Raw genomic sequence first — 17,910 nt, forward strand, 5'->3', positions numbered from 1 at the left:
ATTCAAGGGCAGCACTTAAGGGTCAGAATGCAATATTTGTTTCAAGTACACAGATTGCACATTTGATTTCCATTTTTTAATAAAAGTTTTTCATTTTTAATGTGCAGATTTCCATTTTGCAGAATACCTTGGATCAAACCAGAATGCAGGTACCGCAGTAAACTTTGAAAACTAGCCATGGTAAACTTATTTAGTCCAATTTATGCTCATGAATCCTTGGCCAAATATCGACTTTCCAAAAGAACATATCAATGGACTTTTTATATGAATATACAGAGGGAAAAAAACTGGAAACAATGTGCTAGCAATCATGCAGGTGTCATGACTGAATGCAAAAAAGTGTAGCTGGCTAACAATCCTATGCGTGAATTATGGTAATTGATAATGAGTATTTGATGTCTTCCAGGAATGGAACTTTTTATGGGATGCAAAAAATTAATCACAGAGGAAACAATACAATGCATCATGCTGTAAAGATATGGGTGATCAATTTATCTTATAGAAACCTAGTGCCTTAATGCACAAACCTTTTGTCAGCAGCAGCAATACTCAGAAGTTCTCCCATATTTGTGGATACCAAACACTGAACACCTTTAGAACATAGAATATTCTCTTTTAGCATCTTTATGCTCTCCTCCGATAGTGACTCCTTCAATTTATAGCCCTTCACAATGGTATTGGCTACTTCGAAAGCCAGTATTTCAATTCTGTTTCCTTTTGATAGAATTCCAGAGGTAAATCCATTTCCCATATTAAGATTTGTCATACTGCTTCCTAAAGTATCCAGTGCTTCAACTGCTTTCCCAAGACCAACAGTTCCAGCCCTTCCCAGAAAGGATCCTACATTTACCTGGCATCTCACGAAAATACAGAAACCAAAAACTGTAAGCTCAGACTGCAGATATTGAAGCCATAGAAACCAGTGATAACAGTATAAAATAACAACTCATGGTATAATCTGTCTTTTAGAAACAATTTTTGTGCACTTCCAGCCAACTAAAGAAGGTATTCTCTTTGCCCTAGACATGCTCTGCTATTATGATGCAAAAACCATCTTTCTTGGTGGTCACACATTTCCAAAGGAAGACTAGAATGATAGGAGAATACAAAATATGTTATCAATGGCTTCTGGTATGTCTTGCTGTAACATTAGGAGATTCACTAAATATTTAAGCCATAATTAAAGAACTTGCAACAGAAGCACATTAACACATTGTAACAATAATGGGGAAACATTCATGCTATCATGAACAAAGGAACTCTCCTTGAGAAAAGATGGGCACCTAATGAGATCTATGGCACTCTTTGAGCAACCATTTATAATGGATATCCTGCTCACCGTCCAGGATGCAATAATCCATGATTACGAGGTTATTTATATAAATAAATTGCTCTATTTTCCATTCAACATTACAGCAATTGATAAATCCTCCAGAAACACATGGATAAGTCCCTTCAAAAAGTCCACACTCAATCAATCTCTCACACATCTAGGTCCTTCTTTGGAAGTTATTGTATTCATGTAACATGCCCAGCTCTTGGTCAAGTATTTGACACTTGGGACCTTTCATGTCGCTTGTGTTCCATAGCATTTTCCCCTGCATTTTTGTTCGTTGACAAGTGCCCCATAAATCACCTATAGACAAAGCTGATCCTTCATCAGATACATTGATGATAACTGACAAAGCTCAGAGGATCCTATGATACACACGAGTACTACTACTCCTCTTGCATACAAATTTCTTTGGGCATCTAAGACCTTTTTTTCCCTCAGAAGAAAGAACCGATTAAAACATGAGAAGACAGATTCAAAGAGTCAGATACCTATGAAGTGCTGAAAAAACCAGCTGTCTTGCAGCATGTTTCCCTGGGTCCCAGCTCACTGCCTAGGATACATTGGAGGCAGATGCCAACAACCAATGTGGTAGAATATACAACCAATGGATTCCTCAATCGATGGATATAGAAAATGCCTATAGGCCAAGCCTTGAAAAACACTCCTGCCTCTTGGCAGTCTTCTTAGAACCTTCATACCTTCCTTTAGATGGCATGCAATCTATGAATGAGAGATGCAGAGTATGTTCTTTATTGATGATTTTACTAGAAAGCTTTTTGTGTAGTTGCTTGGTAATAAAGAAGATGCTTTTGAAGGTTTCAACATTTCAGAGTATATGTTGAGAGGGAGGCGGGTGAATGTCTGATAGCCCTCCAAGATGATGGGGGAGGGGAGTTTTGTTCAAACATTTTCAATGAATATTGCAGGCTCACAGGAATAGACATGCCATCAGGAAGATGTATACACCTGAGCAGAATGGCAGTGCTGAGCAAATGAACCACAACCTCACAAAAATGCATGTTATTCCACACAAAGCTGTCAACCAAATTTTCGGCCATCACCCCTGTAGCTGGCATGGTACAAGGCCAGGTTAGTAGCTCGTGAATTCATGCAATGAGCTGGCATTGACTACTACGCAGCAAGAATAGCCTCAGTTCGGCTTACTAGGGCCATAGCAATCCACAACATTGTACCGTATATTGGATGGATGTCATGACCACGTTCTTGCATGGGAATTTATGTGAGGAGGGATACCTCAAGCAACCTCTGTTGGTGTCTTCAGACGAAGCGATGCTTCAGGAGGCAAAAGATGTACATTGTCAAAGGTTTTCCACATGAAAGGTCTGGGAACTGTTGAACATTTCTTGCGAATTGATTTTATCTGGGGTCCTGACAGATGTATATTGTCACTTTCTCAGCGCAATTATCTGTCAAATGTTACGAGTCACCACAATTCCCCCTGATGCTTTTCCAAGCCGTCTGCCCAGATCTGACACAACTCCTACTTTCCCCTATCAAGAAACCTTAGGAGCAATTACGTTTCCAGCAGTTGAGTACACAGCCCAATTGAATTATTTCGGTTGCTTTGCAAATACTCCACTTGCATGTCACTGCAATTACCTTAACGGACTTCTTCGCTACTATTCACTACACTTATGATGTACGCAGATGCTGATCCAGCCATTGACTCCTCTTCTTGAAAATGCACTTTTGGATACTTATGCATGGTAGCCAGTGCACCATTGCAGGCCAAACAAATGGCAACCTGTTGTTGAAATAGACTCACCAGAATTGTACGTAGATGATCTGATTGTGACAGGCAGCAAGGATAGCTTCATCAAAAAGCTAAAACAAGACTTATCTGCAGAGTCCGAAGTGAAAGATCTTGGACTTATGCACTATTGTCTTGGACTTTAGTTCTGGAGAGATTTAGATAGCACCTTCATCAGTCAGCTCAAGTATGTTGACAGACTCCTGAAAAAGTTTCATATGGCAGATTGCAAGATTGTAGCCACTCCCATGGAATAGAGAAGGAAACGTTTGCAAACAACCTCCAGTGTGGCATGTGGCAGTACAGCTATTCTAACTCAGTGGAGGATAATGCAATGCATTATTGTTGTTGACTAGACCAGCTACCAGCTCAATACACACAAAACATATTGATATAAGATTTCATTTTGTCGGACAAGCCTTGGATGATAAACATATTACTCTGCTCACTTAAAACATGCTTGCACATATTCTCACCGGACCTATACATATTATGATCCGCTGCACCACTGATAGGTGGGAGTGCTGTAGCTAACTAGCTTTGACAGCATCAATCAGATGCACACATGCACAGTTGATTGCACATGCACAGTTGGTTTTGGCGCATGCACACCTGATTGCAAATGCACGATTGGGTTTGGCGGATGGACTTGAAACTGGCCAGCTCTGTAAATGCCATAACTAAAACAATGCTCAAAAGCGGGCTTTCAAAATGCATACAGCATAAATCCTAATGGGGCAATACCGACTGAAGTGTGGCCAGATGCCACGGTCATGTGAACCCCCTCTGGAGATACACTTCGCCGATTCTCATATCTTTTTATTCGGCCTTGTTAATGAACGTTCCTTTCGTTTCTGCTCCAAGAGCGTGAATGCCCCTGCGCACTTGTACATTGAAAGCGGGAATTATGGAACCTCCGAATTGGTGTACAGCCACCTGCAGATTCACATCAGATTCTTGCAGTCTAGACACAAAGCCCTTTAAAGTTTGCTTCTTACGCCTTTTGTGACAATCACGTGAGAATCGAGTCATACTCAGGATCAGAGTATACCCAGTACCGGTTTCGGATGTATCCGGACGCAAACAATGCGCTATGAAAATTGGAAAATACCTTGGCAACTCCTCTGCTTGCGACAACTGTCGTTCCTGATCTAGCAGTCCTGTCCTTCTCCGAAAAAACCCTGAGAAGTTTTCTTTTATCGTCCTTATCTTCGGCATTTCCCAATTCCAGATGATTCTCATGCCCGGCACTACGCGTACTATCAGGGTCTTTTCGATCAATCGGCATCTCATCTATGCTAGCAGGCACCTTCGGTGGCATCCTATCCAATGGTGATGAACGATCGAGATTTGGCTGATGTCCGCCTACGCTCGCATCTTCGTGTTTGAATCGTGAGCAGACAACCCCCATTATTCTTTGAGACTTTGGCTTACTGATCGTAGCAGCTCCGGGAAAACTTAACGTCGGGAACCAGACCGAAATGATCTCGAAGAAACCCAATGTTGTGGAGTTCTCCTCTGTGCACGTCGCATTCTTGTTCGAGGCCGGGTAGGAAACTGCGCGCTCGTGCGCGTGTTGACGACTTCCTCCGTACTACGTAAAGAATTCCAATCCAGCCTCCCTCTTTCCGTCAGCAGCATGTGAAAGTCACTGGACTTTGGCGGTGTCATGCGATTTTCCAACTCCCTACGACGTACGAATTTGACGTCTATCAATCAAAACTCGCGAGGGGACGTCTCCTCCCCTTCCTTCCAAGTTCCTCGTACGTTCATGCTCAATCCTCTCTTTTCATTCGTCAGCCCAACGACTCCGCCGCCGCTGCACGAAGACTTCTTGCTCGCTGATCCCCAGCCCAAACCTGCCTTCTTCGCTCTTCCTGGAGTCTTTATTATCACTTCAAACAAGATCTTTTCTCTCCTCACGAATCTTACGACCATCGCTACCTCCCTGCTTTTCCTTTTCCATTTCACCAGAACTTAGGGGCGACAACAAGCTGTAAAGAGTTTTGCTGGCCTGTTAATTCATGCCACAATTTTCGAGCTGCTGCTGTTTTCCAACCCCGCAGGCGGAGCAGGACACGATGAGGGATAAAGAGAACAAATCGGGTGTCCACAGCAGACGCAGAAGCAGAAAGCACTACGATGACAAAGAAAACATTGTGATGAAATTTCAAAATCTCAATTCTGAAGTCGAAAGGATCACTCGATCTGCGCTCAGGAATCCATGCATGACCCTTCAGATTTACCAAATTCCACAGAGAACCGAATCATGACAGTCTAAATCCATGCAACAGACACACTTCTTTTTAAGTGAAGGGATTCACAACAAAGCGAAAATAGCCATTTTCAATTTTCAAAAAATCTGAAACGATTTTAAGATCCCTCCACATGCCCCCTCCTCTCCCCTCTCGCGCTCTCTCAATTCATCATCTCCGCCCTCTTTTCCGCACTTCACATATTCCTTGCTATTTTGAATCTAGGCCTGGCCTTATGAATGATTTATAATCATTCACCTTGTTTTTTAAAAGTGAAAGCCATGCAGCAGACACACACACTGAAGCACCAGCTCCTGCAGTTGGCCGTTTGCCCATCTGAGCTGGTTGCCTGCGCTCGACTCCCTCGGGATGAACTTCTTGCCTGTCAATGTAGGCACAGTGGCAGCTCCGACGCTTGAGCGTTCGTCCATCTGAGCTCAGTGCCCACGTTTGACTCTTTCGCGATGAACTTGTTGCCTGTAGACCGATGTGCCCATCTTGTTTTGAGTGTTGGTTTTCTTCGTGTGAGGCACTAACACCCACCAGAGACCTCTTTCCCGCCACTTCAAGTGTGAACTAACTAACCAGGAAGCGGAGAAGATACCAAGATCCTGACGAAACCAAGGCTGTGGGAATAGCTCTTTCCCCCACCTTTATGTATTCAATGCCACATCAAGTGTGGACTTCTTGCTTTGTAACTAACCGGAGAGCGGAGAAGATTCCAAGACCCTGACGGAACTAGGCATGTGGGAAGAACTCGTTTGCTCTACCTTATGTATTCAGTGCCATCTCACATGTGGACTCCTTGTGTAATTAACCAAAGAGGCGGAGAAGAGCTAGGATCCTGACAGAACCTAGCATGCGAGACTTACCTCAGATCCCAATGGGTGGGAATAAAAACACAAAACTCATAATTTATTAATGGCTTCCAAATCATTTAGTCCACACCTTTCACCTCCCATCCACAAGTCAAACAAAGACCTCTACTACAAGACAAAGTCATATATAGCCCACCTATATTGCCCTTGCCACCTCCCACAAGGAAGTCCATAGGTCAAACAGAGGCCATTCTACTACAAAAACATACTGCCCATCTATATTGCCTTGAGTTATGGACTGAAGTAAGACCAAAATGTGGGGAAGGAGTTAGAACTTATGTCAACTTATTGATGAGCAACAATATTATACTTGGCCAATATTATACTTTGAAAATTTTCTAAAAAACAAAATGCCGGCTTTTATTATAAGGAAAAAAGATACAAAAGATGGCCATCAATGGTGTGTGAACTGGTCTGCTGGAAATAGGGCATGGTTCTTGCAAAACAGGATGCCTTGGTTAGGCAATCCTTAGTAGGTATATTATCCTTAATGGTTTAGGGTGTGCCTCCGTGTTAGGGTTTTATCCTTGCTGCCTTGTAGCGTAGGCCCGGGTGTCTTGCCAATAATATACTTAGCCATTGTAAATTGCAAGAGGGGGCAGATTTGATTTTCAGGATATTTTTGCAAAGCCACAAAGCCATGGCGCTATCTACTATTCTTGTTGTTGTTCTTATCCTCATCATAGCCATCGTTTTGTTCATTGTCATTATGATTATTATATTAATATTGATTTTTGAGAGTGACAACTTAACCTACCTTGTTGACAACGTTTTTAAGGCCTTCTTTTTAAAGGCCAAAGAAGCACCAAATTCTTGTTGTCCCTCTCCCCTATGACTGAAAAGAAATTACCAAAAAAACATTTTTAAATAATTTTGTGAAGGACCAAATTCTTGTTGTCCTCCTCCCCTACCTCTCATAAAAACAAAAAAGAAATTCCTAACAAAAGGGGTCGGGACGAGGAGAAGAGAAACCCTTAGCCTTCTTTTTTCTTTTACTTGTTCCATTTTTCCTAAAGGGAAGGAAGAACTAACAACAATAAAGCTACCAATAGCCCCTATAGATGGAGATACTCTTCCTCAATATGCGCCTCACATGTACTATGTTGCAATTATTTGATAAATGTTTCTACACCCTCAAAAAGGTAGCCATGAGGTAGCCATATACCTCAAATTTGATTGCTTTATTTTTCTTTTTAAAAAGAAATCTTCTTTTTATGGATGTTGCTTCGTGAGATATGCTGGCGGAGGCCTAACACATTGGCTTCGTGAGAAGGCAATAAATCCTTTGATCCCTAGGTAAAATTTTCATATGGTCTTTAGTCCTCCTAAAAGGTGTTTCACCTCTCTCTCTCTCTCATGGACATAGGGTGTGTCTTGGCAATGACATAGGTCCAACTCTCTCATGGACTTTCGAAGAACTTATATATTTTTGTTATTAAAATAGGGGATTTGTCAATTTGTTATTGTCTTTTTGTTGTTGTTTTTTTGCTCACTTACTTTTTCTTGATTGCTTTTTTTGGCTTGCTCGCTTCTCCTCGCTCACTTTTTGGTGATCCTCTCAGCGCCCTGGGAGTAAAAAGTAATATTCTCTAACCCTTCAACTACTATTGAATAAAAAGAAGCCCTTTTGGAATTTTCTTGATTTGCAATAGCATAATACTTTCTAATTTAGTTATTCAACACTTGGAAATGGTCTTAGGAAATCCTCTTAAAATACTAGAAATGCCCATTTGTATCCTTTGCAAAATAAAAAATGATCTTGAGCTAACAAGACACTTGAAATGCAGAAATAGATAAATCAAATACTTTGTGTAGTTTTATAAGCTTTTTTGGAAAAGGAACTCCCATGGGCTTAATGGGTTACTTGATTAGGAATTTGAACCTTTCAATGATGTTGAATTTTACTGTCATAAGTCCTATTTTTGCTACCAATGTAGTGAAAAATCCAACATTTGATGATGTTTGATTTATAAAGATGCCAAGGTTTGATTATTGCTAACCTAGAGTCACTGAGACAAGGATAACAACTATGTGCTAGCACTAAAGCCTGGCTTCACAACATAAATGGAATGTTCTTTCATTTTGTTGTGATGAGTTGGTGCACTTCTCAGTCAAGTTTGTAGAATAATATCATCGGCATGATAATATGGGATATATGATTGATGTTGGCAGCATAACAACTTACCCTTCGAGGCACTTATCATATCAATCTTTATGAGAACCTTTTTGTGCAATAACAAGAATATTGAGGGAACTCAGCTTCTCAAATGGAATTCACAACCACTTGGATAGATCCATAGGAGATAGTGGAATTTTGGCTTGGAAATTAATGTGTATGACCTATGTTCTCCTTAAAAACTATCATTATTGTTCATATCAAGTTAACTTAGTATAACCTTTAGATATGGAGCCATAAAAGCTTACTAGCCTACCTTGTTTTACTAAAAATAAATAGATAGTTAGATAAAATGGGATATTTTGTATCTTTGTGCAACTTGGATCAGTTTGTTAAGATGCTGAATATACATAGATGGGATGGATCTTTGCAAGATAGCTTGTATCAGGTTTATATACTTGTTTGGACTTGGTTTCCCTTTCCTATGATGTAAACAATGATTTTGATTATGATTTTGGACACAAGGTAACTTTTGACCTTGAGATTCATACTTTATGTCATGATAGTTAGTTGTTTATGTAACACAAACAACATGGAAATATATGGAAGAAGATGTATAAGGATAAGAGTTGCAATATTAGAATCCTTGTTCTCAATGCTATAAGGGCTTCTTTCTATTACTTTGGAATGGACTTGGATTGCTTTCATTAATTGTGGTTCACTTAAGAAGGAAAAAGGAAGGTAGAGATCTAGGATGAACACACACACACACACACACACACACAGAGTTCAGTATAATGTTGGACTAGCACTCACTACTGGATCTTGACAATGTTAGAGGGGTATTCTCCCTTTTCAATGGTAAGAAATCCAATGGTCCTTGAAATAATTGGAACAAGTATTGCAACCCGTGTGAAAGACAAGCATCACTACCGACAACGACATTTATATATAATCTCTTGATGGGAGCCTATGGAGGATAATTAAGAAGATTAGTCGTTGGGATTCTTCTTCTTTTTTCCAAAATACATTGCAAGACTAACTAAAAAGGACTCATAGATTTACGTGGTTTTCAGGGTAAAAATGCATGAAAATTATCAAGGACTTTATGCGAAATTACCCATGTGGGAATGGATTGACCCACTGAAATGAACCGACTGAGTCAACTTATTGCACGAAATGGCTATTTAAGCCAACCGTACAGGCCATTTCGGCTCATTGCGCAGTCTCTTCCTCACAAGCCTGAGACTTATAAGCCAAGTATATAGCTCGATTCTCTCTACCTGTGGCCACAGCCAATAGCCTCCTAGCAGTACAGCTAAATGCCAGTAATCCTCTCTGCGCTCAGACACAACCACTGTAGCCACCTCTCAGGTCTTCTACTTCTCCCTTGGAAGCATCCACAAGGACTACCAAGCTCACGGACGGACGGACATACAGCCTTCGTGGGTTAGTAGATGGACGTATAAAAGCCATGGAGGGATCAGAAGTGAGAAGTCGTGGCAAATCAAAAGTGAGAAGTCGTGGCAGTAGGAAGGATACCGTGGAAACTTAAACAGCTAGCAAGGCGTGAACGGGTTCTGGAGCGTATAACTCACAGTATGATCGCATGATTACAACTGTGTGTAGTCAAGGAATAACTTGCTATGCATCTAAATGTTTCCAAATAGTTATTTAGATAGTACTGTGTAGGATATACAGAGAGTAATCAGAGCATTCTAACGATGTCCACTCTTCACGAAAGCCATCATGAGCACGAGCGTTACCATCTTACATAAAGGCTTCTAGGAGCTTGGTAATACACACAAAAAGTGTGGAGGAGGTTGCACTGGTGAATCAAGAACACCCACAGAACGTTATGATTGAGGTTAGTCACTCCCAAGGTTCCCCTATTATGCACGTGTCTCGTTTCAGCACCTTATTTACCTCTATGTCTTCTTGGACGGCTCATACACTTACGTGACTTACTAGGTATATGCTATCTTACCATCCTACTAAACAATTGGCTAAGGAGCATCATGGATATGGGAATTTGTCGTAGCTTGGTTTTAATATCGGATGATATGTGTGTGTAGTATGAAATTTGAATGACTTAGGCAAGTCTTTGTCTTATTTCTTTTAAGAAAACAAGTACTTTAGCAAAAAGAAGCATTCACGCAAAAACAACTATGACTTCCACATAGGAATATGATCCTATATTATGATGACCATAACTCTCTTTTTATATGCTGGCAAGATAGCCATTTTTTCTTGGGAAAAGTTGCCATTCAAAATATGACGTGAAGTCTCTTATGACCCCCTACTTGGGAAATTCGTAATATGACAATCCAGAAAGAAGGAATTACATGCATCATTCATATGGAGCATCTGGATACCTGTGACTCAAATCTTGAGGTGCCACATGATGCACCACCATCCAAGGTCGATATATTTTACCCTTATAAATGGCTTATGATGTTATGACATCGATAACAAGTGGAGCTACGCTGTGAAGCCTGCAGTCCCACAAGTAAGGATCCTTGTTCTAACTTGTCCTTGTTGTGGATGGATGTAGGTGAGTGGAGCTCCTTCAATATCATTCGGTATTTATAATTTTATAATTTAAATCCCTCTATGTAAATATTTTCTTATTACATACTATCTTGATTGATAAGACTAAGATGGATAATGTTTGTCTTGAAATGCACACACACACTTAGGGGGATGGACAAGGGAGGGAAATCCTCGTCTATTGTCATCCATAACATTTTTCCAATCTTTTTCTTGTCCAAATTAAACAGGACTATGCCTGGCATAGTGATCTGCTAAAAATGGGATATATTGATCCCCTTCCGGCTCCTTCCATTGGAATTCAAGGATTTTTGTCCATCATTTCCAGCAAGGAAATCCATAAATTCATCCAACAGCATGACTTTGGTCTACTTTCTACTTATCTGGAAAACCAGCAGCTATTGTTGATCCAGCGAAGTATTTCTGATTGGTGCCGCATTTGGGAGCTTTCTGCAAAATCTTCTGACAATGCCCTTTCCACTATTCAAAGGCCATCAAAAGTTATTGGAAAGGATAATTTCCAATGATGAGTCACAATACACGGAGTATAAAAGAAAAGCTGATGGGATGATCAAAGCTTTTTGCCGCTACCACAAAGCGAAAAATCTTTTGGATAGTAGTGGAGGAAGGAAGCGTACCACCACTGTTACACCTTTTTGCATAAAATTACACTCTCTTATTCCATTTGATACTTTATCTCAGGAAGAGAGAAATGTCCTTACACAGGACTTTCCTGCACCAGACACTTTGGCTCTGAATATCAAGGATATTTCACTTAATCCCCTTATCCCAAGAAGAATACTGGAAGAGACATTTTCACATCAGGTTGACCATAAGTTGTGGTCGCTCAGTGACTTGAGCATTATAGCACCTATCACTTTTGAAATGTGGGCAGTTTTGGCAGGGATCACTAAGAATGTTGATACCGTTAAAAAAGAATATAGGAACATGGCCATTAATGGGAGATCGCTAACATTATCTTATCAGAACTCTTTGCACTAAATGAGTTGGAAGAGTCTTTTTGAACATCAAAGCAAGGGATTTTTTGTAGCCACAAAACTCTACTACCTGCAAAAAAGGTATTAGATGTTTGGAATTATATGCGACCTTACTTAAAATGCAATGAGAATGCAACTCTATCAATGTAGGGTTACAATGCCCAAACAAGGTAATGTGGTTTGACCATGCTATAGGTACATACTGAATCACGTACACATATTTATGCATGGCAATACCCTTACAGTCAAATTGTATGCCTTCATACAATGGTGCTCATCTTTTCTTTAGTTCTCTATTAAACAAGCTATGATTTTCTCCTGCTTCTGGGAGTTAGTCAATGAAGGTGAAAAAGCTACTATAAATGATCCAGACGCTGATCCATTTCAAGGACTTAATGGCAAAGGGATTAACTTCTTGGTCAGATTTCTCAACCCAAAACGGGCTAGAATTATGGATGAAAGGCAACTTAGAAGTTCTAGAGGTGGTGGCAACTTAGCTCGTGGTGGGAGACGAGGTAATGTACCTAGAAGAGGAGGCTACCGCCCCCCCATGGGTAGAGGTAGAGGGCAACGTTCAATTGATACCTATGGATTTAATAGGGGCAGTGATGTTGGGAGAAGACATGAAACTTTCGATTTCTCCCTCGGTGGATCATCCGTGATGGGGACAACTCAAGACATGGCAATACAAGATATGATACTAATGGGGGAAGTAAAAGCTCTTCAAGAATAACTATTATAGAGGAAGGGGATCCTACTAAAAGGATTATTTTTTGATACAGGTTCATATATGGATCTCTTTTTCAACTCATGGAAGGAAGGTGTTGGACAATATGAGAGAAAAAACTTTTCACACTTCATCAATGCTCTTTTTGATAACCGCTACTTGAAGGCATAACTTTGAGAGACTTTTTTCTAAATGCCAGTTCATTAAGCCTAAAAACATACTTTATGAGCTTATACGTTGTTTTGAACCCAACAAATTGAAGTTGTTTAATGATTTTGGATTTGCTTGGTCTTATACTCTTTGACACTTTTTTCCACTTCATATAATGTGGCCCACTCTTGCACTTGCATGAAATATAAGTGCTTTGCTCCAATTCTAAAAATGGAATTTTTTAAAGAACTACATGTCCTTACCACGGACATTGATATCTGTCACCACCCTAAATTGAAAGAATTCCTTTCAAAAGGACTCAACCACATCCCACCCTTACCACTGAATCCTTTCATTTTTGTAGAAGTTTGTCAAAACATGGTCCAAACTCTGTATAGTCTTAAAAATCACACCCCTTGGTCTTCACAAAGACAAAATCCGGACACTCTATCTATCAAAAATTGATAAGATATGTCCGAATTGGGCTTCCTCTCTCCCATGGTTTGAAATAAACGCATCATGAGTGAGATGGACTTTCTTTCCTCTCATCTCTTTATCACTGGCCTTGATAAGTCTCCTCAAGCCCCTACATTTATATGCAAAAATCTCTATCACATGTTGGCCATTCAGAAATTATCTCGAAAGGAGTTGTTATTCACCCCCCTTGATGAACAAGTAATAAGCACTTTCATTATTGAAAAAATCAACTCATTTAACCTAGGACAAACTACCATTACCTCTCTCCCCTTTCTTATGTGAACTTACAAATGTCATAAGAATTCTGTATGTTGGCTCTAGATCGGTACGACAGGGTTGCCGGCTTGCACTTTACCTTTTCCTTTTTGTAGCGGAGGCTATGGGATACTTTATGCAGGCTACCAGTCATGGAACTTTGGGCCTTCATCTACCTATCCGGTAGGAGCAGGAGCTTCTGGACACTAAGTTTGCTGATGACACGGCACTGACAGTCAGACGAGATGCATATAGTCTTGCTACTACCGTGGATTCAATTGACAAGTCCTGCCTAGCCTCAGGGGGACTTGTCAATTGGAACAAATCAAAAGGCATCTAGATTGGAGCTCAGCAGGATACCCCAGCATGGGGAGGAGATAGAGGCTTTGTATGGATACCCAGAGGCACCTCCACGAGATATCTAGGCTTCTAGGTTGGCATTGAGGTGTCCCCGACGCAATAGTTTGCCCTAGTTCTTGAGAGTATTCAGAGAAAGCTAGCCTACTAGAGTACGGTTAGACTTTCTTTGGCCGAAAGAGCATTGGTACTCAACCAAGTTCTACTAGCGACTATGTGGTACGTTGCGTCATGTTGGTGCTTCCATGCTGACTCGATCCGTCAAGTGAGGAGATTGCTTCGGGACTTTCTGTGGAGTGGTGGTGATGGTTCTGAGGACACTAGGGCCAAAGTTTCATGGGATAGTATCACTTTACCCTTCTTGTAGGGAGGACTTGGGGTTCTTGATCCGAAGATGCAGAGCAAAGCCCTTTGAGTCAAACTTCTTGTTAGAGGTTTGACTCTAGGAGATCAGCCGTGGAAGTAGTTCCTATTGCATGGGATTCACTAGTGCACCCCCAGAGTAGCAGGTCAGTGGGCAAGTAGAGTCAGTTGGATCTTCCTGACGGATCAGCATTCTCAGCCTTCCTCACCACTTGTAAAAAGGCTTATTTAGATATGGGATCATTTTTTACAGCACCTCATCAGAGCAATTCCCTCCTCCAGAGAGGAAATTGCCAGACAACCACTTTACCATAACCCCCTGGTCCTGTACCAAGGATCTTCCCCTGGTACAGAAGTTAGGACTCCCTTGGCCAGATGGCATGCTCAGGGGGTTGTGACAGTCAGAGATTTTGGTTCAAGGGAGGTGTGGAGATGTCAGAGGAGGTGATCAGAGATAGACATGGACCACTTGGACAGATTGCTGCCACCAGATTACTGATCATGAGAGCTATTCCTCAAGAGTGGAGGGATATACTTATAGATCCAGCCTATGTTCATCCCATCTCTACTTGGTCAGGTTGTTTTAGTGAGGCTGAGCTATGCATTGGAGTTCGTTTAGGACTGGCATTCGTTTAGGACTGGCACCGTTTATTTATTTTGAGACGGACTCCTCTCACAGATTGTATCCCACTCAGCCCCTAGATCGACAGGAGCTCCTTTGGCAGAGATTCAGGGTCATTGGTTGCCTGGGTAAGGAATGGGCCACAGATCCTTCCAGGTTGACTATTGCAGAGGATACTAGATGGAGATTTTTTATTTTTTAGGGTCGACCTCTTGTGGAACTTGACTGGGACCCAGGTGAGTGGGCATGGCCTGCTCTGGCAGGTGTTCGTTCTCTTTCATTTTTATAGTACTCGACGAGGGCAGGTTACAGGCTTCAGCAAAGAGATTCTCATCACCGACCATCTGCTTCCCAACATTGGCATGCACAGGGACTTACTACAGAGCTCTTGCAGAGCTACTGGACCCACTTTTAAGGCATCAATAGAGCAAGGAAAGTCTCCTACTTTCTTTGGCTCACTATACATAGGGGCATACTTGTGGGTACTTAGCTTCAACAGATGGGTAGACCCTCCTTGTGTATGCGTTGTTAGCTTGCAAAGGAATCTAGCAAGCATTGTTTATGGAGTTGCACCAGCTCTAGAGTGGTATGGACAGGTATCTTTAGGTTGTTCTCATATGTTACATCTGAGTCCTTTCTGATGACTTGGGGCACTGCCCTTTGGGGGAGAGGATCTGGAGCCTTTACTCTCTTTGAGTCAGAGCCAGGAGACCACGGTTTCTTCATGCAGCGTCGCCAGAGACAAGGTCCCACAGAGGCCAGCTTCATGGAGCTGCAGGATTTACTTTTGGTACCGGTACCAGCTCAGGATTCCATGCCTACTTCAGCTGCAGGGTCAGCCTAGGAGGTGATTTCAAGCATTACCCTATGGCAGATATGGTGTTCATGATGTTCTTTTGTCCTTAGGGGCCATTTATGCATGGATGCTGACACTCTCGCTTCCATTTGGGCGGAGATTATCTTCACTCTCAGGAGTCAGTGGGAGCGGTGTACAGGCACCTCTTTGGCAGCTCGTGGGAGACTTATATCCTCCATGAGGACATGGGACTGCTCATTAATTTTTCATTTGACCCCTTTTGGGATGTCATGGCATTTTAGACCACCTCCATGGCTTTTTTGCCACATTGTTGAGGCTAGGGATAGAGTACTTCTCCCACCTTTTGTATGATTTGTTTTGAATGGAATATATCACTCTTTTCTAAAAGAGTTTTTACCTGAAAAAAGTGATGTGAAAGATATATAAATTCTAATTGCAAAAAAATTATTTTACTCTTAGAATACATTGAGAGGAAATAGCATCTCATTATTTTAAATATTTGTCTTTGCAGCAAGTAAGCAATTGATATGCAAGGAAGACAATGATGAGGTTAATTCTCATAGTGGGCTTAAAATTGCAAATAACTTGAGCTCACCACCTCATTCTTTCCCATTGAATACTAAAGCAATCATTCCATCCAAGGATAACTTTGTAGGGGGGGGGGAATTCATTGGTATCTCTTACCATTACACAATTGTCAGATTGCACTCCGAAGAGATTCATATTTGAGGGGAAATTGTTTTGTAAGTATGGAACTTACAAGGTAGTAAATCCTAAATACCCAACCTTCTTGAAAGGGGATTTTACCGATAAGTTTTGCTCACACACTGTTACTTTGCTAATTCCTTCCACATACATAGACCAATTTGTAAATTTTTTGCAAGTTGGTGAATTCTATAGGATAGAAGGTGCAAGCGTTGTATTGAAAGGTGGAGCTGAGGGTGGGACATCTAGATTTTCTTTGCTTCTTGATGCTACTACATGCATCTTACGAGGAGAGCCTTTTGAAGGCAATCTTCATTTAGAACCCGATCATACCCTCTGCACTTATGTCAATTGGGCTTCAGAGATGATTAACTTTGGGAGGCACAACATAGCAAGTGTGATGGGGACAGGTGCAATCGTCATCATCAAAATTGCAAATGAAGAAGGAATGGCCGATTAAATAATTGTTGTAGATGGACCACGTGATCAAGACAGAGCTGCAGTAAGTCCATATTGTTAATTTGATTTGTTTCCCAAATGCAAAGTTATCATTGAAAATTTGACCTAAGCTCTATCACTTTTGTTTTGTAGCTATCCTTTGTGAATGAAAGGAAACCTACACTTACTCAACTTATACAAGAATTTCACGATGAAGGCCTTGTAATGTACATCTTGAAAAACATATCTTTCTTGAAGGCAAAGAATACCATTTGTGTTTTTTATTTTACTATTTTGGCTGAGGTTCCTGATGGTCTCACAAAAGATAATTTGAAAGAAGCTTTCTCTAGCCAAGTTTCTCGTCTTGGCTACAGAACAAAGGTACCTACTCCACCACTAAGTTTGTCCTTCATTGTACATTCAACAATAACAAATATTGTCTTCTCCAAGAATATCATCATATCTTCTTTGGCTTTCTTTAGTTTTGAACGAAACTTTAATGTACCACAACAAACACATGGAAAAGCTAGAGTGTCCAATGTTTTTTAAATGTATTTTTGTAAGTGCATGTCTTCATTGCATTTCCTTTTGTGAGTAATGAAGGCCTTCTCAATTGTTGCAACACCCTCACCACGTGTTTGTGTACCACGTGTTTGTGTTGCAAGGACACTTATTGGTGCAAAAACCATTCTTCTAACTTTGTAAATTTTATTTAGAATTGTTTGCATTGAATACTTGCTTTCAACAAACATGTTTGAAAGCTATAAAGCAATGTCTTTTGTAGGAAAAGTTGGATTTTGAAGGACTCCTTGTTTCAATTGATTTTCGTATTCTTTGGACCACAATGTATAGGAACGTTTTTGAGGCAAACAAATTAAAGGAATGATTCTAGAAACACCATTTGATTGATCTAATAGCAAATTGTTTCTATTCATTGGTTTGCATGAACCCATAGTAGTTTTAAGTTGAAGTTTAATTCCATCATAGCATAACAAAGCAAATGGAGTACCAAAAATGGAATGAAATCGTTGCAAAATGTCAATGACTAGTGGAATGGATGGTGAAGAAATTTGAATAAGTTTGTTAACTTTTTCC

At 40.7% G+C, this 17,910-nt stretch overlaps 1 protein-coding gene across 3 annotated transcripts in view; it reads right to left on the reverse strand.

The window, feature by feature from the left end:
• LOC147898350 (protein PSK SIMULATOR 1-like) overlaps positions 1-5,409 on the reverse strand; it is a 171,742-nt gene extending 166,333 nt beyond the window's left edge. For all 3 annotated transcript variants that reach the window (XM_087379661.1, XM_087379659.1, XM_087379660.1), the window contains exons 1-2: positions 4,219-5,409; positions 528-850 (exon numbers count right to left, since the gene is read on the reverse strand). In XM_087379661.1, coding sequence (XP_087235787.1) covers positions 528-850; positions 4,219-4,518 — 623 coding nt within the window. In that variant the 5' untranslated portion in view covers positions 4,519-5,409. The remainder of the gene's footprint in view (positions 1-527; positions 851-4,218) is intronic.
• Between the last annotated feature and the right edge of the window lie 12,501 nt (positions 5,410-17,910).

Source organism: Dipteris shenzhenensis, chromosome 9, assembly GCF_047967505.1.
Source record: "Dipteris shenzhenensis isolate YYH24624 ecotype China chromosome 9, Dip_SZ_1.0, whole genome shotgun sequence".
Lineage (NCBI taxonomy): Eukaryota > Viridiplantae > Streptophyta > Polypodiopsida > Gleicheniales > Dipteridaceae > Dipteris > Dipteris shenzhenensis.